Source organism: Mustela nivalis (assembly GCF_964662115.1).
Source record: "Mustela nivalis genome assembly, chromosome: 13".
NCBI lineage: Eukaryota > Metazoa > Chordata > Mammalia > Carnivora > Mustelidae > Mustela > Mustela nivalis.
Genome location: NC_139032.1, coordinates 8,183,492 through 8,202,992, shown reverse-complemented (window position 1 = coordinate 8,202,992; position 19,501 = coordinate 8,183,492). Strand labels below are relative to the sequence as shown.

At 46.0% G+C, this 19,501-nt stretch overlaps 1 protein-coding gene across 14 annotated transcripts in view; it reads left to right on the top strand.

Moving 5' to 3' along the window:
* SMARCA2 (SWI/SNF related BAF chromatin remodeling complex subunit ATPase 2) overlaps nucleotides 1–19,501 on the top strand; it is a 179,139-nt gene that overhangs the window by 115,311 nt on the left and 44,327 nt on the right. For 10 of the 14 annotated variants that reach the window (XM_082694437.1, XM_082694426.1, XM_082694436.1 and 7 more), the window contains exon 28: nucleotides 17,076–17,293. In XM_082694437.1, the coding sequence (XP_082550563.1) occupies nucleotides 17,076–17,293 (218 nt within the window). Of the gene's footprint in view, nucleotides 1–11,769; nucleotides 11,979–13,663; nucleotides 13,808–15,147; nucleotides 15,244–17,075; nucleotides 17,294–19,501 lie in introns of those variants that run through there. The other 4 variants (XM_082694429.1, XM_082694428.1, XM_082694430.1 and 1 more) reach the window with 4 other exon arrangements.

Sequence of the window (19,501 nt, the reverse complement as noted above, 5' to 3'; positions counted from 1 at the left end):
CCGGTGATGAAGATCACTTAAATTTGCACCCAAAAGTACAATCGCCACTTTCCTGGGGCAGCCTTGCTCTGCCTTGCAAACAGCCGTAGATTTCACAACTGCCCACCAGTTCCAACCTTTTCTTTCTTTCTTTCTTGGCAAAACCCAGAGTAATACACCCAGTCTAACTCCAAATTAAAAGACAAAAAGAAAGCGCTACAATAACTGGGGTTTCATGTTTAGTTTCAGACAAGAACGTACCCAAGAGAGCATGTTTTTTTAAGCAGAAGGCCTTCGACTTTTATATTTTCTTAGGGTTTCTTTCTTATTTTTTATTAGAGAATGTTGGATTGTCAGAATTCATGAAAAAAAAATTGTAGATGGGACCATGAAACTCTGCTATAGGCAAAGCTTTTTCTGCCACTCCTCCTGACATACAATATTTAAGATCGTGGTGCTCAGCGTCCTTCGTAGAAAGCATATTCCTAATGCAGGATGCCGTTTTCTAAAATCGCCTTCCCTTGGACGTTGTGTAGAGTATTTTCTAAAGATGTCCTACAGATTATTTAAAAGGATATCTTCAGAACTTTATCGAGGTTGTCAGTGGATCTATTCCTCTCTTCCATGTTGCCTTTGATGACTTAGTGGGAGGAAGGCGGGCTCAGGCACCAGGATCTCCGAGGTCTGTTTCCAGATCTGTCGTCATTTTGCTACGTGACATCTTGGATAGGTCATTTCACCTCCCTGAGAGGGATGAGGGTGAGGAAGAGTACATGGTCCCGTCTTTCCTGCCCTGCCCGTCTTTGACTTTGCCTTTGGTGACCCTGGAGAGAACTCTGGATTTACCCTGGTCTGGTTCCAGCTCTGACACTTGGCCCTAAAACTTGGAGGCGCATAGGTGAGAGACTTGCTCCTTGTCCTCAGGAAGGCTTTGTTTTGAAAATGAGGATTTGACACAGGGTCCTGTAGCGTGTTGGTGGCCTCAGGACACGGTCCAGCATTTGGGACGATCTGCTTGTTGGCCGTATTCAGAGAGTTGAACCGCGTCCATGTGCTGGTGGGACATGATGGATGGGAAACCAGTGTGGTGGTGGCCACGACGGACACACCTGCCTGTCATATGGAGTTCCCTTCCCCACACAGGTAGCTGGGGACTTCTGCCATTCCATGCAGAATGAGACCAAGAATCTTCTAGCACTTTGACGACAAGAAGAAACGACCCAACCCCTTCATTTTTTTTTTTTTTGAGTCCCCTGCAACTACCAAACAGCATGCCTAACAGGTGCCAAAGGGACCCATTTTGTCCGTGAACACATGACAAGTCCTCCCTCCCGCCCAAATTATCAAGACCGAATCCATTTGCGTTCATATTAATTTTTTTAAAAAATCAGTACACCAGTGTCAGGGGATACTCCTGGAAGGCAGAGGAAGGTACTTGGAGTCCAGCGGACCTCAGTGTCAGCCCCGCAGGGGATTCCCTGTCATCAATACAGATTCTGCAAGAGAAGTAATAAACGCAGTTTAGGGTTTCACTCGCCATTTTATCTTGTTACGCGAATCTGATGATTGTTTTCTTAGTTGTTATCTTTCTGCATTTTTTATAACCCGCAACCCAAAAACCCTTGGAGCTTTGCTTTTTTTTTTTCTTTAATGCAAAGTTGAAAATAGCTTTTTGGGAGGCACCTTTCCTCATTGTAACAGCGTAACAAGCAGTACAGAAGAGCGAGGGAAAGAACACAGAATCACCTGTGATCTCCCTGACCTTCACGTCCCCGGGTTGGAAAAGTAGCCAAGGCAAACATGGCCAGGGGTTATTTCAGTGCCATTACGTCCAGAATTATTTTTAACCTGTTACGAGGCTGAGCTCTTTTGTAGCCATTTCAATAAATCCCAGCCGGCGATATCCATCAAGCCCCAGCCTGCCGTTAGTAATATTTGCATGTCCTTCCACTTGGTTTAAAAACAGCCTATTTTACAGGGTGCCCTGTGCCAAACAACTGACTTTTTTTTTTTTTTTTTTGGAAAGCCACTAAGGGATATGTGGGGGCATGCCATCCCACACTGGGATAGCGATTTTTCCTGCTCCATAAACAGAGTATTCAAGTCTCTACTTCAGATTTCACAGGCTGTTCCCTCCTCTTGCTTTTACCTCTCCGTGTCATATAGCTGGTGCTTTTTTTTTTTTTTAAACCTACAAAACGGGCTCCCATAACTCCCCTTTGCAAGACCGATGTATTTTCTTTTCTCTGGGGTATAATTTTTTTAATTAATTTATTTATTTTCAGTATAACAGTATTCATGATTTTTGCACCACACCCAGTACTTTGTGCAATCCGTGCCCTCTATAATACCCACCACCTGGTACCCCAACCTCCCACCCCCCCCTTCAAAACCCTCAGATTGTTTTTCAGAGTCCATAGTCTCTCATGGTTCACCTCCCCTTCCAATTTCCCCCACCTCCCTTCTCCTCTCTAACTCCCCATGTCCTCCATGCTATTCGTTATGCTCCACAAATAAGTGAAACCATATGATAATTGACTCTCTCTGCTTGACTTTCTCTGGGATATAATTGATGTAAAAATACTGTCTCCTTTTTAGTTGCCAGGTCTGAATTCTTCACCCAAATGCCTTCCGCTGGAATTTTCAGGACTTTCGGTTCCTCCACCGTCCTCTCCCTCTCTGTTCCAGACAGTGCCAGCCTGGGACCTCTCAATCTCTGTCTCGATTTCATCCCCTTACGTATTCAGAATAGCTATTATCTTGCCCATTTTACAGACGAGGAACTAAGCCTCACAGGCAAGGAGCTGGTCTTACTACACAGCAGGTAGATTGGTTGGATGAATGCTGAACCTTCAGTTACTTTATCGCCCTGTAGATTTTGAAAATGCCTATCAGGGCAGGTCTGCGGGACTGTGGGGTTTTGGCAAAAGACAAATCCTGCCCGGATTGGCAGCCCCTTTGCCCACTAGCTGACCCCTTCCTGGCGTGTGCATTCCAGCTGCTTCTTGACAAGGTGCAGGAGCTCAGGACAGATGGGCGACAGGTGAGTCTCTTGATGACCCTGGGCGCACTTACATCTAGAGAAACCGAAGACAGCCCTTTAGGTGGAATGAGTGTTAACCCGCGCTTCGCAAAGGTGACTCGCCCCGCCAGTCCTCAAGAGGGCGCTCCTTGCGGCCTCCATCTTCCCAGCGGTGCGACTCTCTATCCCGTCTTGTTTGTCTTGTTCTCCGTTCCCCGGGAGGTCCGAGCCCCTCCCCCTCCTCGCGGGCTCCGCTGGGCTTGCACACGTGCCTCTGCCTTTTCACCAAGGGAGGGGCTGGTATTGGGTGTTCCTCCAGGTTAGGGCGTTCTTTTTGCCGGCGAGGCGGAGTATCTTATTTCGGCCGCTTTACTCCCAGAGCCGGAGCAAGACACAGGGTGGTATAATAACCAATTAAAATAAAGGCGGCTTAGGGACCCCTGGCTGAGCCCAGTCTGAAGAGCGTGTGACTCTCGATCTCAAGAGTCGTGAGTTCGAGCCCCACTTCGGGTTCAGAGAATACTTAAAATAAGTAAATAAAATTTAAAAATAAGATAGTGGCAGTTTATAGAGGGAGTTTGGAACAGGGTGACTAGAAGCCAAAAGTACTTATTCTGCCCCATTTGTCTGGCTTGTTTTAGTTCACCATATTAATAGCTTTACAATGTGCTTCCTTGATAAGGCCTGCTACTTTGAGAAAGCGGAAGATAAAAGAGCAAAGATTTAATTTTCTTGCAACAAGATTTTTGGGCCCTGCTGGTGAGTAAGGCATCAATCTAAATGCCTTTACATTTTGATTAAGGGAACTTTTTTTTTTTAATTCCCAAAAAGATGTCAGAATGATAGGAGATTCGGGTAAATTTTGAGAGAAGAACAAAAGTCATACAAAGCAAAATTAAATCAACAGTGAACAAAAGTACGTGTGATATATTGTAAAAAGTACAAGGGAAGGGGGAAGTCCTGTAGGATTTTATGAAGGAAGGGACGTTTTAGCTGTTTCTTTGAGCAAGGAGCCTGATGTGTGGAGGAGGGGGGCTCAGAAGGAGAATTCCAGGCTCTGCGCCACACTGAGGCGTGGAAATGTGTGGCTCCTCCTTCTGCGACCTTGTGTGTTAGAAGCACAGTGTTTTTATAGGGGTTTTTATAGGGATAGGAGTAGAGGAGAAAGATTAAGGTAGGGCCCTCCCTGGAGGCTGTACTCTAGGCTTTACTTTGTTCCGTAGAAAGACCATAGGGTCTGAAGTGTAAGAACAAATGTGCGTTCCTCCTTCTAAGCAGAAAGAAGATAACCGCTGGCTTTGTAAAGGATGAATTAGGGCCCAGGAGAGAGGGCAAGAAAAACCCATAGGGAGGCCATTATAGCTGACCCTGCCTGTGCGAGAGGAGAATGAACAGAAGGGAATGAACTATTTCAGAGGTAAAGCCCACAGTGACGGGCAGGCCTGCCTGCCTGTAAGGAGGGAAAGTCATGATTTAAAGGTCTTTTTTTTTTTTTTTTTTTTTTTTAAGTCTGGATAACTGGGGGGAAATGATGCTGCCCTTTGATGAGACAGAGAGATCCAAGGAGAAATATTTGCTCTTCTGGGAGAAAAGCGATGACTTTGAGCTGGGCCATTTGAGGGGATATTGGAAATCACAACTAGTAACTCCAAAGCCAGTCCAGGCTGCAGAGAGAAGGTTTGAAGCCATGTGCATTGAAGTCACAGCGAGGCCAAGGGAAATCTGGATCTCCAGGGGACCCTACTTCTTGTAAGGACTCTGGCACCAGTGGCAAGGGTCGGTTCAGAAAGCACCCACCACCCTGCGGCTCGAGGGGTCTGTGTCCAGGTTGCTCAGCAGAAGGAATTCTGCCAGGGACCCCGCCGTAGAAGTGGGGAGGCCAAAGCCTTCCCAAAATAATGTCATATCTCCCCCCCACACACACACCCCCCAGAGAGAGGTTTTGAAGTTCTCTAGCAGCCAGTCCTCCAAGGGCTATTAAGAGACATCTCAGCACCTGCCGTTCTAGGCACCAGGTGTGTCAGTGATGTCCACTGCGGGCCTGGGACAGCTGGCCACATTTCACCACATGGTGACTATCTCAAGCAGGAGAAAAGAGACGAAGGCCAAAAATAAAACCTGGGGAATCTGCGTTTAAGGAGAGAAAAAGGTAGTGAGAAAAGCTGGGGAAACCCAAGACTGTGGCATTATAGGGAGAGATTTTTAAATAAGGAGCAGCGGAGACGGAAATAAAGATCAGACTAACAGGGGGATTTGGAAGCTTTGTGCAACTTCTGGAAAATCTCCGTGTCCCGTCCTGGGTGCTGATGGGTTTTCCCCTGTGCTCAGGAAGTAGAGTCGTTCGTTCAGGCGACTCCAGAGGTTGGCAAGTGAGCAACGAGAAGGCAGAGGGAAGACACAGCAAGTTCAATGCTAGAGCTGATGATTTTGTTCTTGAAGATGAACACAGAAAGATCTAGAACAGAGATGCTTGAATTCACAGCTGGTGTTCAGTAACCAGGTATAGAGCCACGAGCAGTCTTCCCAGGGCACCCTGTCCAAAAGTTCAGTTTGTATTCGACGGTATTTGTACTACCTAGCTTTTCTTCCCTAAGATCTGCGCTAGCTGCACAGGGGAACGGAGAGAAATCAGGCATGGCCTTGGTAAGGACACGATCAGAGTGATAGGTTACGGCTGGGCAAGACCCTGAGCAGGAAACGAGCTGATGATTGATGCTTGGCACAAGGTGCACAGGTACAAGGGATTGGGAAAGGTGCTCCAGGTGAGAAGTATGAGAGGAATCTCGAAGGGGGAGGATAAATATGGCGCAGTAGGGTCGGGTCCTGGCTTTCTGCTCCTGTTCCGTGTGGGGTGTTCACGGGCCAGGAGGTAATGGCCAGCCGGGTTGGGTAAGATCAGACTGGGGAGACTCGGAGTTGGCAGCCTGAGGATCGCCCTGCAACTTGAGTCGGGCAGTAACCCGATGAAAGAGAGATTGAAGATCTGGCCAATGAGACGTAGCCCACAACTGCTTAGGGAAAAATCAGAATCCACCTGTTGAGATCTTCCTGCCGGGGAGAAAAGGCTGAATGACAAGAAAGAACAAGGTAGTGTGACTTTCCTTTTGACTCCCACTCTGAAAAGAAGCCTTCTTAACTGAAATAATCATAATCCACAGCAGGTCGGTCACTGAAAATATTAAGCTGAGAAAATGTCGCCTAAAGTAGACAAAATCTTTAATAGAAAACATAATGTGTTATTTGCCACATTTTTACTTAAGGCTAAAGTTGACTCTTGGAGTCCGCCGACTTGTCTTCTTTGCATAAGTAGCCCTATTATGTTTCACTTAGGATTTCCAGTTTTGGCCTTCTTAGAATCGTTATTTTATTTTATTTTATTTTATTTTATTTTATTTTTTGCAAGTTAGCTTTACTGAGGTATGAGTAATGAGGTTAGGAGTCGTCTCCAGCACGCATTCGGAAAGCACTCCCCAGCCTAGTTCATGATCACCGCCGTCACCTGCATGAGACCCTCCTCTCGGTCCTTACAGGCTCGCCGAGGGCAGACTGTCCCCCACGTGAAGAGAGTCAGCAGCGCTTCCGTTTGTGTCGTGAGCCACTCGCCTCTTACGGAGTCTTCACCGTCTTCCCTGTTCTTTGAAATCCCGTGTCTTTTCACAGTCGCGCTTCATTTTACGTAATCTCCAGTTGCGTTACGTAGTTCCGATACCAGCGTAACTGTCATCTCCGTTTTTGGGAACACAACTGATTCTTGGCCTACACCGCAGGTGGAGCGAGCAGGGGGTCCTCTCGGTGGGCAGGGCCTTACGTGGAGGCGGATTGAAGGAGGCTTTTTCCCTCCTTCAGATCTAATGACTGAGAGCTGTGCATCCCCTTAAATTCCCTTTCTCTGTGCTCTGTTCTTAGAATGCGATGAGGAGAGATTTTCTGCAGTAAATGTCCCTGCTAGGTAGAGCCAGGCCCTGTGTGCATCCACACTGGGCACGTCGCTGGCCACGTTTCAGGTGACCCAGTCTCCTGATGTTGCCTCTTCTGCTCCGCAGCACAGCCCATACACCTACACCAGCCGTCACTTCCCAGCAAAACCCTGGCTCGCACCCCAGGAGGCCCTGGGAGCCGTGCAAAGCCAGAAGAGTGCTAAGCATGTTTGTTAGTAAAACCTGGTCTGTCTTAACCTCTGTTCTCGTTTCTTTGTGCTTTAAAATTACAGACTTGTTGCAAGGTTTATTGCATGACAGATGGTGTTAGAACACCTAGAGCTTGTAGCTCCTCAGGGCTCAAAATTCATTTTAGAATTTTTAGCCTTACTGGCCCGGCGTGAAGCAGAGGAGGAGAGTCCCCCCGACAAACAGCTTTACGTGTATTTAGGAGTGCTGCGTAGACGTACCTTGAGCAGGTCTAAATCTGAAATTAGGACTGCATGGGCCCCAGTTGATTCTCAAGTTGAACTTGACCTGGGCGCTCCTCTGCTGACGCTCTAGTGGGCTCTTTGCATGTGCGCGTGTGTGCGTGTGCACGCTTACCTGTGGATGCTGGTGTGTACCCGCATGGGTCTAGTCCGTCACAGGTCCGTGTCTGTGCACACGCCCTTCCAGCCTCCCTGGCTGGAACCAGCGACTTTCTTTGTTCCTTTCATTCAGTTTCCGCTCCCACACCCGTGGGACTCCCTCTTCCATGCTTGCAGTCCAAGTTCCTAAAAGAAGTGAACTAATTTGCGGGCTTGTCTGCTAACGCCGAGATCTCTTGCCAGGCCCCGCACGATCCTGGAGACCGGACACCCTGAACACAGGGCGCAGGTGCCACTTCCACCGGGCGAGACCCCGCGTGGGGGAGGCCGCCCGACTCCGAGCTCGGCAGCCCGGGTCCGGGCAGGACAGTTTCCCTTAGCTTCTAGGACAGCATGAGACACAGCAGTTGCTGTCCCATACTCACACGGATGTTCAGTTTCTTGGAGGCGGTCCTCAGGCAGCGTCCTTGCCGAACATACCCGTTTCCGTGATAGAGACCATGACGGCTTCAAAAACCTCAGTCCCCAATCAGAAATTTCAGTGACGATATACATCGGTCTGCAAAGGCTGCAGGAACAAAATACCACAAACGGGGTGGCTTACAGAACAGAGACGGACTTCCTCGTGGATCTGGAGGCTGGAGTTCAAGAAGGTGTCCACAGGGCTGGTGTCTGCTGTAGCCTTCCTCCGCGTACAGCTGCCACCCGCTTCTTCCGTGTGGCCTTCCCTGTGTGTTCCAGTCTCCTCCTGGTAAGAGGAGGGCTCACCTGAATGACCTCTTTCTACCTTAATTACCTCCCAAAGAGCCCTATCTCCAGACACAGTCCCATTCCGAGGCACACCCAGGGTTAGGACCGCCCGTATGAGTTCGGGAGGAGACGCGGAACAGCATGGTGTGAAGCCAGGAGTCCTGCAGGAAATTCTGCCGTAGACCATATCGGAAGGAGCGCCTGGGTGGCTCAGCTGGTTAAGCGTCCAACTCGTGGTTTTGGCTCAGGTCATGATCTTGGGGTTGTGAGGTCAAGCCCAGCGTCAGGCTCGGCTCTGGTCCATAGAGCCTGCTGGGTATTCTCTCTCTCTCCCTCTTCCTTGACCCCACCCACTGCTCATGCTCTCTTAAAAAACCATTGGCAAAAGTTGATGACCATTAAAAAAACAAAACAAAAACCAAGCTCAAGTCCTCTCCGTGTATTTTAGTTGAAACTGAACTGGAGCATTTAGTTTGAGTTGAACACGTGTGTGTGTGTGTGTGTGTGTGTGTGTGTGTGTGTGTAAATCCCAGTCCCCTTGGCTGGTGTTCAGGCCAGACTGTGGCAGCGAATGTGTGCGTTGAAAGAGAATGGTGATGACAAGGACAGAGGAGAAGAACCTCTTCTGCCGGAAAGGGCTGGTTTCAGGAGCCGAAATCCGTGTGACCTACGTGGGCCAGTGGTGCCTTCCCGGGCAGACGAGGGCACTGCTGTGAAGTGTGTCCTCAGGTTCCAGGGATGACTTCGGGCAGCAGATTCCCCTGATCGTTCCAGTATTGACAGCTGGGGAGACGGGTTTTTCCTGGAAGTCCCTTCTGTGGAGAACCGAAGGAAACTGTGAGGTCGTAGAGAGCCGTGTGGAAGGGTCTAGATTCTCAGCGGGAGGAACTTCTATTGAAGACGAGTTTAACGAGGTGAATGAGGAAAAGCGCTTAAAGAAAGGGATGCAGAGATCAGCCAACCCCTCCCCATCAAGGGGCTCATCTGAGATACTGCGGGACATCGGAAGGGCGGAGGGTAAAATGTTGGGAGCTGATCCTTGGCAATTGGCCAAGGCTCAGGAATGAGGCTTCTTCTGTATCCTAGATTATTTAATGAGTGGAAGAGGGCAGATGGAGTCCAAAACTGATAAGGTGGGTTTTTTTTTGTTTTTTTTTGTTTTCTGTACCCCAGAAACAAAACCAAAAAACCTCTTACTGTTCTTTTCTAAATGTTTTTAAGTCCGTGTGCTAAATAGGTATTCATGCTACTGTGTTTTACATTTTCTTCTGCATAATGAGAGTTCTAAATTTTTCAACGGGCATTTGCAAGGGGCAGGGGATAATCATCGTTTCCTGATTGTCAGGTTGGCTTTTTGCAGTTTCACCTTGCACGGTCATCTTTGTGGTCCCACACTGCCGTGCAAAGCAAGAACTGCACGCGTGTGTGCGTGTGTGCGCATGTGCCATCTTATTAAGATGTAACCTGTTGTGTCTTCAGACGGTTTATTCATCTAAGCCTAGCCAGCATAATTAGACTTTACCTGATGGTTCCCGGTCTTCATTCGTGCTATAAAGTAGCAAATACCGTGGCTAAAGGTGTGCGGCTTATGCAGCAAACTTCCAGAGCTGAAATCCCGGCTTAGATGCTCACCTGGGCCTGATCTGGGAGCCTCCGCTTTCTCCCCTGTAACCCGACAAGAGTAACAGTACCTGCCTCCTGGTGTTGGTGCAAGGTTAACCGAGCAAATGTGTGTGTAGCTCGGAGTGCCTGGCGACTGTGGAAATGCGTGGGTAGGGGATGCTGCTGGTGATGATGATTGGTCGTAGGGACAGCGGAAACATTCCCCATGCCTGCTATCTTCAGATGGACTGAAACCGAGACCCTTTCTTCTATGGGATGGCCTCGGGCTGCGGTGCTGTAATTCCTTGCTTCGTGCTATTTACTCTTCTCCTCCCTTAATTTGTCAGTTACTGGTCTTTGCCTCTACCTCAAGCAGAACAAGCAGAACAAGCCTCCCTCTTATTTGGGATTTGATGCTTTTCACCTATGGGGTGGGGTTGGGGGGTCAGAGCTCTGAGAATGTTTCTTGTGTAGAAGCCCTCAAGGGTCCCTGTGTCCCAGGCAAGCCCTGAAGAGAACCATTTCCTTGGCTCGAGGGCCTCCAGAGGAGGTGGTACTCCGTCATTGTCCATCACCTGTCTATCTCAAAAACATCAAGTTCGTCTTTGTAAGCATTGAAATTACGCTGCAATCTGTTACCTTCTTTTGGCATTTCCTTTTCTTTTTATATTTTAATATACTGAGAACCCTGAAGTACAAGGTGACCCAGGCCTCCCTGAGAAGCCCCATTTGGGGGATGAGTGGGTTGGGAGTGACAGTCACTGATGCCTGGTCTCGGGATAAGAAAGCGGAACTGCGTTTCTTCTCATTCTCCATCGCTTGTCCAAGTCTCTTGCTGGTTCACAAATTCTCTCCGGTTCTTGATTCCACCCAAGGGAGCTGGAGCGTCGCAGGTGCCTAATTGGTGAGAACAGAGGTGTCCATGCCTCGCGTTTGTAACGTGGCAGGGTCTAGGGGGCTGGACGTTTCTGGGGCTGCCCTCTACAAAATCTGAAACTCGTGCTCTGAACAGAGTCCCGGGCTCAGTACTCCCCAAAACGTACCCTGTGGGCTCTTGGTTGATCCTGTGGCTGCAATAAGTTTTCTACTTCTGTTTTTATTTTTTCCCCCTCTTCCCACCCCAGAATTGCTCTTTACCTGAACTACGGTTCTAATTTGCCTTGTCTCAGTTGTATAAGCTCACCCCTTTCCCTTCTTCCAGAGCTTCCTTGGGTAGCCATGAGGGGCAAGAGAGCACCTCGGTTTGTTTTTGCAAAAGTGATCGGAAGTCGTCGAGGAAGAGACAGAAAAGCTCACTGTATGTGGTTTATGGGGGCTCCAGGCGCTTGCCCTTCATGGCCAGTGATGTGCGCTTCAGTGGCCAACTCCCAGGTGCCTGGCACGAGGAAAGTTAAGAAATAAGGGTCCCCCGAATTAATAGGTTATCAGTTGATTGCACCACAGTGGGGGGGGGACCCTATGCTTTAAAAACAAAATAAAACAAAAAAAAACCTTTTAGATCAACTCCTCTCTCTCTCTTTTTTTTGGTGGAGGATGTGGGTATCAATCCCACTACCTCTCTGCTCTTTCTTTCACTCTCTGAGGCATTTATTAACAAAACTCTAAGGTCTGTGAATCGATAGGGCCCTCTATGCAGGTATTTTCATGCATCCTGGGTATTACCTTAAGAACCTTTGAATGGATAAGGATTTTTGGAAAGGGCTCCTGGTCCCTGACAGGGCAAGACGGAACGTGCTAGCTGTTGCAAATGCTGGAAGGTCTGAGGCTGGAAGGAAAGCTAGCAAGATGTCCCCCAGTCTTGTGCACCGGTGTGTTGAGGTGGTAGGAACACGTAGGAACCTGTCGATGGGTTTGTTTGTTTCTTAAATATTTACAGAGCTGGGTTCCCCCACCCCCACCCCAACCCCGTGACTTTTCTTGTTTCAGTTGTGGGAAGAAGCACATCGTGCAAAATTGACTCCCTTCACCATTCCGAGTGTACATTTTAGCAGATGGCTCTGCGACCATCACTCCTGTGTACTGCAGAACTATCCCAGCCCGAAAGTCCGCAGTCCTTGAACACTAACTCCCCACTCCCCCTCCACTCCAGGCCTGGCAACCTCTGTTCTTCTTTCTCATGTAAGTGGAATCCTGCAGTGTGTGTCCCTTCGCTGTCTGGCTTGTTCTACCTTGGGAATTTGATTTTATGCCGAGATTTATCAAACAGTTGCTTTCAGGGATGGTAATGATCAAGAACCTAAAATTTGTCGCAAGCCCCAAGTCTTAAATTCTGTATCCAGAAGTGCTAGGGTCTTTATTCAACCAAGTGACTAAAATGAGGTGGCATTTTGGGTAAGAGCTCCATGTTCAATTTGTTGCTATCATTAAAAAAGAAAAGAAAAGAAAAGAAAAGAAAAATCCCCGTGGTAAGAAAATTTCCCGTATGTGAAACCTTAAAGTTTCTTTTAAAATCCACTTTTTTTTGGCCACTGCTACTGTTGGTAGTCTGGTTGTCTTGGAGAATCCCTGCCCTTCTTACTGGCTTCTAGGGTCTCGGCAGGGCTGAAGAGAGGGTTAGCCTCCCCTAATATTAGAATCAAGTTTAGCCAAGTGTGAGTGGTCTTCAGGAAGCAGTGTAGTATTGAGCTGTAATGGTCTTAACCCACATGCTTGAATGCTTAGCCCTCCATCTGTAGCCCTCCCCTACCCCAGCAGTATTTAGGATCCTCTTCTGGAATCTAATGCAAGTTCCTGAGGAAGAGAGACCCCTCCCCCATCACCTCATCCCCCCCCCCCCCACGCACACCCCCACAGAGAGCAAGAGACCTTGGCCATGGCAGAGGCTGTGATATTTAAACGTCAGAGTTAGGTATTAGAATATGGACTCTCCCATTTCCTATCCAAGACATTTCCCAGGCATTGTCTACATGTCTTTAGAATTGCTCCTTTTTATTTTTCTTAAGATGGTCCGTTCCGCCGTTGGGGGGGCTGTGGCACTCTGCGTGGTGGGCTTGGAGATCCCGAGTGGAAAAGGCAACCGCAGCGAAACAATGCCCCAGAGTTGCCTGTGGCTTTGTTTGCTTGTCCCTGTTTACCTATTCACAGCCATGGATCCTTTCTCCTGCGTCCTACTGGGACGCCAGGTTTAATAACGCCCCGTTACGGAGAGGGTGATGGGAACAAGGATAATGCCGACTTTCTGCACTGTCCGTCTTTCCCTGAAAGACCTAGCTTGTGTCAGGGTGACAGAGAGGGGCACGGACCAGACCCACGTGTGGGCGATTTCCCAGTCGGGTCTGCCATGTGCTTTTTTTGCAAGCTGCAAAAGTGTTTGCTCTCCAACGGCTCACCCTGCACAACGGTCTCCTGCATTCTCTTATCAGAACCTGCGCGCTGCTTTCTTAAGAGCTAATTGAAGAAGGAGCCCGTCTGTATCTCGTCCCTGCTCATCCTGTGTCGTGAAAATGTATTCTTAAAAAAGGGGAGACAGCGAGAGCGAGAAAGAGAGAAAGAAACGAAAAGAAAGAAAGCAAAAAGAAGGGGGTGGGGGGAAGAAAAGATTGCCATCCAGTGGAGGAAGGAGTAATTCCCAGCTTCATTCAGGAAAAACGCAGGCTGGAATATGCTTAACTATTTTAACTTGGCCGGGGATTTTTATCACCAGAAGGGTTTTTTCAGTGACATCCGGAGCCAAATGGGTGCAGTGTGCCTTTAAGGAAAGAAGTGCCTCACCAAACTTCCCCATAGTTGTAGCTCACCGTGCGGATAGGGAAGGAAAGTGTTAATTTCTTATTTGTACACTTTTTTTCCCCCGACTTCCTTCCTATTCACTTCATTAAATCTAGAGGCAGTTCAGCATGGGAGCCGTCTGTATGTTGAATTAGGGCTCGCACTCTTGCGCAACACGTCACCAGTCGGAAACTGGGGGTTTGCTTCTGTGATTTATTTCATTATTGTGCTGGTAAAAGGTTTGGAAGGGCATTCTTTTCGGGGTAGTACTTTAGCATTGTGTAGCAAGTTTTTTTTTTTTTTTTTTTTTGGTTTTGGTTTTTGGTTTTGTTTTGTTTTTTTTCTTTTTTGTGCCTCCCCCCACCCTAGCACGGAGTTGAGTCCGTTCAGCCAGTTTACTAAATAATTTTAAAAAAAAAATAAAAGAAAAGAACAGTTTTAAATTTCCATGAATAATTTTTACTTCCAGGCAGGAGTAATCTTACTCTACTTCTTTAAGTGCGAAAAGCACTGGGAAATATTTAGCGAATTGATTTCCATTAGAAAAAGACCCTTAGAAACCCCTGAACATAAAGTACTACATATGGATGTGTTTGGGGTCTTTGGGGAGGAGGGAAGATGTTTTGTAGCTGATGGCATTCCTGCATAAAACCTTAATTTAAAGGGAATAATGGTCAGTACTTTGTGTGTTTCCTTGTGATTCCAAAACCTAAATTTAATAGGGATCTGCACGTATTAGCAATTGTCATAAACATTGTCTCCACTAGTTCTTTTTGCAATTTAATTTCTTTTCCGCTTCTTAGCCACCCCCAGATTTAAAGATTGATAAGTCCAAATATCACGAGCTTATGCTTTGTTCCGTTTTTTTTGTTTTGTTTTGGGTTTTTGTTTTTGTTTTTTCAAAATTAAGGGGAGGGGGTGAGCATAGACCTCTCCTTTTCACAACTTCCCCCTCTTCATATACCCCACTGAAAAGAAAAACAATGAGAAATTTTACAGCAGGAAACTGAAAGGGAAGTGTCATAGTTATTTGGGATTTTCTTTAAGGAGAAAGAGGACATTGTATTAAAATGTTTGAACTTGAGAACATGCACATTGCTTTTACTGACATGGATTTAATGAAAAAAATTCTTTTATACCAAAAAAAAAAAAAAATCATCTTAGATTACTCCAAAAACATAGGCAGCCTATCTTTTCTTAAAAGCACTAAAATGAGGTTTAAAATGCAAAAAAAAAAAAAAAAAGAAAGCATAAATTGTTTTTAATTTTGTAAGATAAATTTGAATATTAATTTGTTTTCTTATTGGCTTAATTGTGAAAATGAGAGCAAGAAGCAGAAACCATCTGAGCTAAAAAATCTCTAATTCTGCTGCCTGGAATAATAAGGGGGAAAAATATGATAAGTAGTTGTCAATATTAAAACAGGCTGAAGGAGGAAGGCTTCGGGCCTTGTAGTAGGTAGAATGAAACAGCAGATTTGAGTATCCACAATCCTTTCAGTATTAAATTTTCAGTAAAATAAAATTACTTGTATATGAAAACATAGCCTTTCCCCAGCTCTCTTTTTTTTCCTGATCAGCTGATGAAGAGACTAGCAGCTCGCTGCTTTGCTGGCTTGTTAATTTTATCCCCACTAACTGTGATTTCCGATAGCCGGCCTGCTGATAGTGGTAAGGTAAATATCCTTTTTCGTTGCCGTCTTGAAGATTCAGTAGAACTACATCCCAGGCATGTGTAGGTGTGTAACACATCAAAAGCCGGTGTTCTCCGTATTTCTGTGTGCAACTGGGTGCCTGAGGAGAGCAGTACCATTAACTGTTGACAGCCTTGCATGCTGAATTCATTATTAGTATGTTCCGTCTCCAAGATTTGCGGGACAATTTCCTTCTCTTCATCTTCGCTTAGCTGCAGTGTGTTTAGCTGTATAGTGGGTGTCCTGCTTTTAGGCAAATGAATATTAATGAAATAATGTGGAGCTTTTTTTTTTTTTCTTTTTTCTTTCTTTTTTTTTTTTTCTCCTCTTCTTCTTTTTCCTCATAACTCATCAGATCTCGCCTCCTTCATAGTGGTTATCTGAACACTGTAGGATCGTGATGGAAATTGTCTTTTGATTATTAAGGCCTGGCCTCAGACTGTCCCTTAGGATTCTTGTCTGTGTGTATGTTGCTTCTGATGGGTTTGCACCTTGGAAAGATGCATAGAAAACATTCTTTTAATCCCACCAGCATTTTCCCCATGCCAGGTTGTTTTGTGTTCTGTACCAGGTTTTCTTCATAAAACCTTTCTTTTTCAGGAGGCATTGTACACAAGTGAAAGAAATTATGTCTGAGCTGTAATCACTCTTTATATTGATTGTTATACTCACATGATCATAAATATTAGCCATGTTTGGTGCTGTGGAGAAATGAAGGTAATTGCTTTATGATTAGGGCTCTTTCAGCTACGAGAAAGGATTGATTAACATTTGCATACTGGAAGCAATATTGAGAGGCAGGAGGAACAAATAACATCAGTTATTTTGTGTGAGAAAAAAATCTTGAAATGTAATGTAAAGGTCTTGCTTTGTTTTGTTTTTTTTTAATTTTTCATGGTCAAATTTCCTTTTATCTACGTTTTGCTTTTTTTCTCCTCATTGCAATTTTATTTTTAAGTTCTGAGGTTTACCAGGTTGGGGGGGGCGGGAAAAGAAAGTTTAAACTTCTGGGTCTGTCACATGGGTCTTTTAGCCATTTACGAACAGGTTTCTTTTATACCTGGTTGTTTTTATAGCTATTTTATTATCTCTCTGCATTAGTGCTGCTGGCTGTGGTTTAAAGCAAGCGTTTGCAGGTAATTGGAAAAAAAAAAAAAGTGTTTGTTGTTTGTGAGTGTGTGTGTTCCTTATCAGACGATTTAAGTACGTTTACCAAGGAATGTGGCTTTTGTACATCCTGTTTCCTTGTTTACTAATTGCTACATTAGAACAAAATCTGGATGGAATTCTGATTTATGTTGTGAATCATGAGTAAATTGATGTAAAACCTCCAAGAAGGGTCAGAGCTTATGTGATTGTAAGGACGTATTTTTAGAGGGATTTTTTTTTTTCCTTCACCCACCCCTTGTTTTGTTTTGCTTTACCATTCTCCCCGCCCCCCCCCACCTTCCTTACAGTAATGAGACAATTAAGGTCTTTTTCTTACATGGAGCTAAAATTTCATTTGGATTCAGTTATCTTTCAGACACTTAAATGTATAGCTCTTTTTGTACTCGTCATTTCTTCTCACGGTTAGTGTTTCCGGCTTTCAACATATTTTGTTCATGGATTAGATGTGGTTTAAAGACACGTTGATTCAATATGGCGGCCTTCGCTCTTCTCACTTGACTGGTTACTGTTAACTTCTTTTTTTTTTTTTTTTTGATGATTTTATTTCTGTTTCATTTTATTCTTATTACTCAGGTTGCCTTTTTAAAATTGTCTTGGTGATTCTCCTGTCTTGAATTTTCCTCCTTCGTTCCCTGCCACGCCAGGCCATTGAAGACGGCAATTTGGAAGAAATGGAAGAGGAAGTACGGCTCAAGAAGCGGAAAAGACGAAGAAATGTGGATAAAGATCCTGCAAAGGAAGACGTGGAGAAGGCCAAGAAGAGAAGAGGCCGCCCTCCGGCTGAGAAACTGTCCCCAAATCCCCCCAAACTGACGAAGCAGATGAACGCCATCATCGATACTGTGATAAACTACAAGGACAGGTGAGTGTTTCACTCCTACCCTGTGATCATCTTCACCAGGAGCAGGTTCGATACTCACCGCAGAGCAGGATTTAGGGGGGCATGTGCTGGAGCGTTCAGGTTCTTTCTCATTGATGTTTCATGGCTTTTGCCCCAAAGGAACCAGGGACCTTATTCACCACGGCTGCCATTGCTGTTCTGGATGCTCTTTGATCAGCTGCTGTTGGAGATACTTGGAAATAGGAGTTAAGATTACAAGATTAAGGTCTGAGCTGGAGGACGATTCTTAAAGGATCTCAGAAATAGCATCCTTTACGGGGAAGTATTTGGGAGTGGTTGTATGAAATTCTACTTTGGGGCTGAGTTGTTAGGGAGAGAAGAACCCTAGCATACTTAAGGTAAATATTTCATGTCAAGATTCTGTTGAAAACGGAACAGAGGCTTTGTCAAAAATGCCGTTCCTTCTTTCCTTCCAACACACTTGAATGTCTGAGCGCTTGTTTCGACCATCTCCTCCTTCGTCATGATTCTCCTTAGTGTGGTCTGTTAGCAGACGTAACTCGCGTTTGTGGAACTTTTCAGCGTAACGTTGAGAAATCTGTGCTCGACCCTGTTCCCCCAGAGCAGTGTCTGTCAGCCCAATACGGTAGATAAACTAGTTGGGCGACCTTTCCGGTAGATGTTTTTGGTTTCTGCTTGATAATCATGTGATGCAGTTTTCATGGGAAGATCACATCTCGTTCCAACTGAAGAATCGATAGGAAACAGAAGAATTAAACACTGTATTTCTCTCAATGGCATAGCGGCGTTGATCAGTTTTTGGTTACCAGTTTTGTTGTTTGTCGTCGTTGTTGTTGTTTTTACATTCACTAGTGTTGCTCTCTACATCTGGGAGTGTATAACATGAATAACTAAGTTGGGATTTTAGTTTTTCATTGTGACTTTGGTGTATGTTTTATACCAGGAAGAAAACCTCATTATAAAGGTGAAACAGTACAAAAAGGAAGACACTTTCTACCCAGAAGTGGTGTTTTGTTTTGTTTTTTAAAATGTTATTTATTTATTTGACAGACAAAGAGATCACAAGTAGGCAGAGAGGCAGGCAGAGAGAGAGGGAGGAGCAGGCTCCCCGCTGACCAGAGAGCCCAATGAGGGGCTCGATCCCAGAACCCTGGGATCATGACCTGAGCTGAAGGCAGAGGCTTTAACCCACTGAGCCACCCAGGCGCCCCAGAGATGTTATTGTTAAGTCTTTCTTATATTATATGTAAGGAGTTTCCAGAAGTGGTGCAAAGTGGCAGGAGGAAGTATGTGTGAAGAAGTCAGAATGTCATGCCCCGATTTGTGTCCCAGATTTTTTAGGTTCTCTGCTCACTCTTTTTACCCTTTCTTCCTCCTCCTCCTCCTCTCCTTCTTCTTCTTCTTCTCTTGTTTTTGTTGTTGTTTTCCAAGTGCATCCCCCTCTGTATTTCTGAGGTGGCAACAGAGAGCGGCCCCATTATATTGGGTTTCGATGAGCCTGCTCGTTGACAGGGGAATGACAGCCATCCACGGAGGAAAAATTTGGCCATAAGCCCGTTTCTTTGACCAGAGCAAATGTGCAGACCTCCCTGTAACCAAGAGTCTGTGACTCTTCGCGTTTCTCTCCGTCCCCAGCCCTACCGGCAGGCGTACGCTAGGCAGGAACAGTTTCCAGGAAACCAGCTTGGACAACAATGCCTTATTTGAACAGCCCCTGTTGCAAGGAAAAATAAGTAGGATCCCTCCTGCATATGCCACCAACTCTTTTGTCGTTGTCTTAGTGCAACATCGGTCACTTTGCCCAGGTGTGCCTCAGTTTGTAACCTGCTGGCTGAGTCGAGGGCCAACAAGAGGGTTAGAAGCTAGGCCTTTTCCTCCAGGTGATGGCTCGCTCCTCCGTGCATGGTGTAAAAGAGGTCACCAGCTGGTGGACCACATATTTGCCAACAAATTGATTTATTTCATGGTTCATGTTGTTGGGGTGGGGGCAGGGAGGACAAAAAGAAAAACACCTTAAAACTGACGAGATTTCTTAGAATTTCAGGTGTTTTCCATTCTTTGCAAAAAAAACCCTAAAGATCATGCTGCATCCTACCCAAGTTTCCCTAAGGTCATAGCTGGTGGGAGTGAAGATGTGGCCGCCCCCGCCCCACGGGCTCTCCTGCTCTGGGGCACGCCCCCTCCCCATCACCTGCTGTCCCCCTTCCC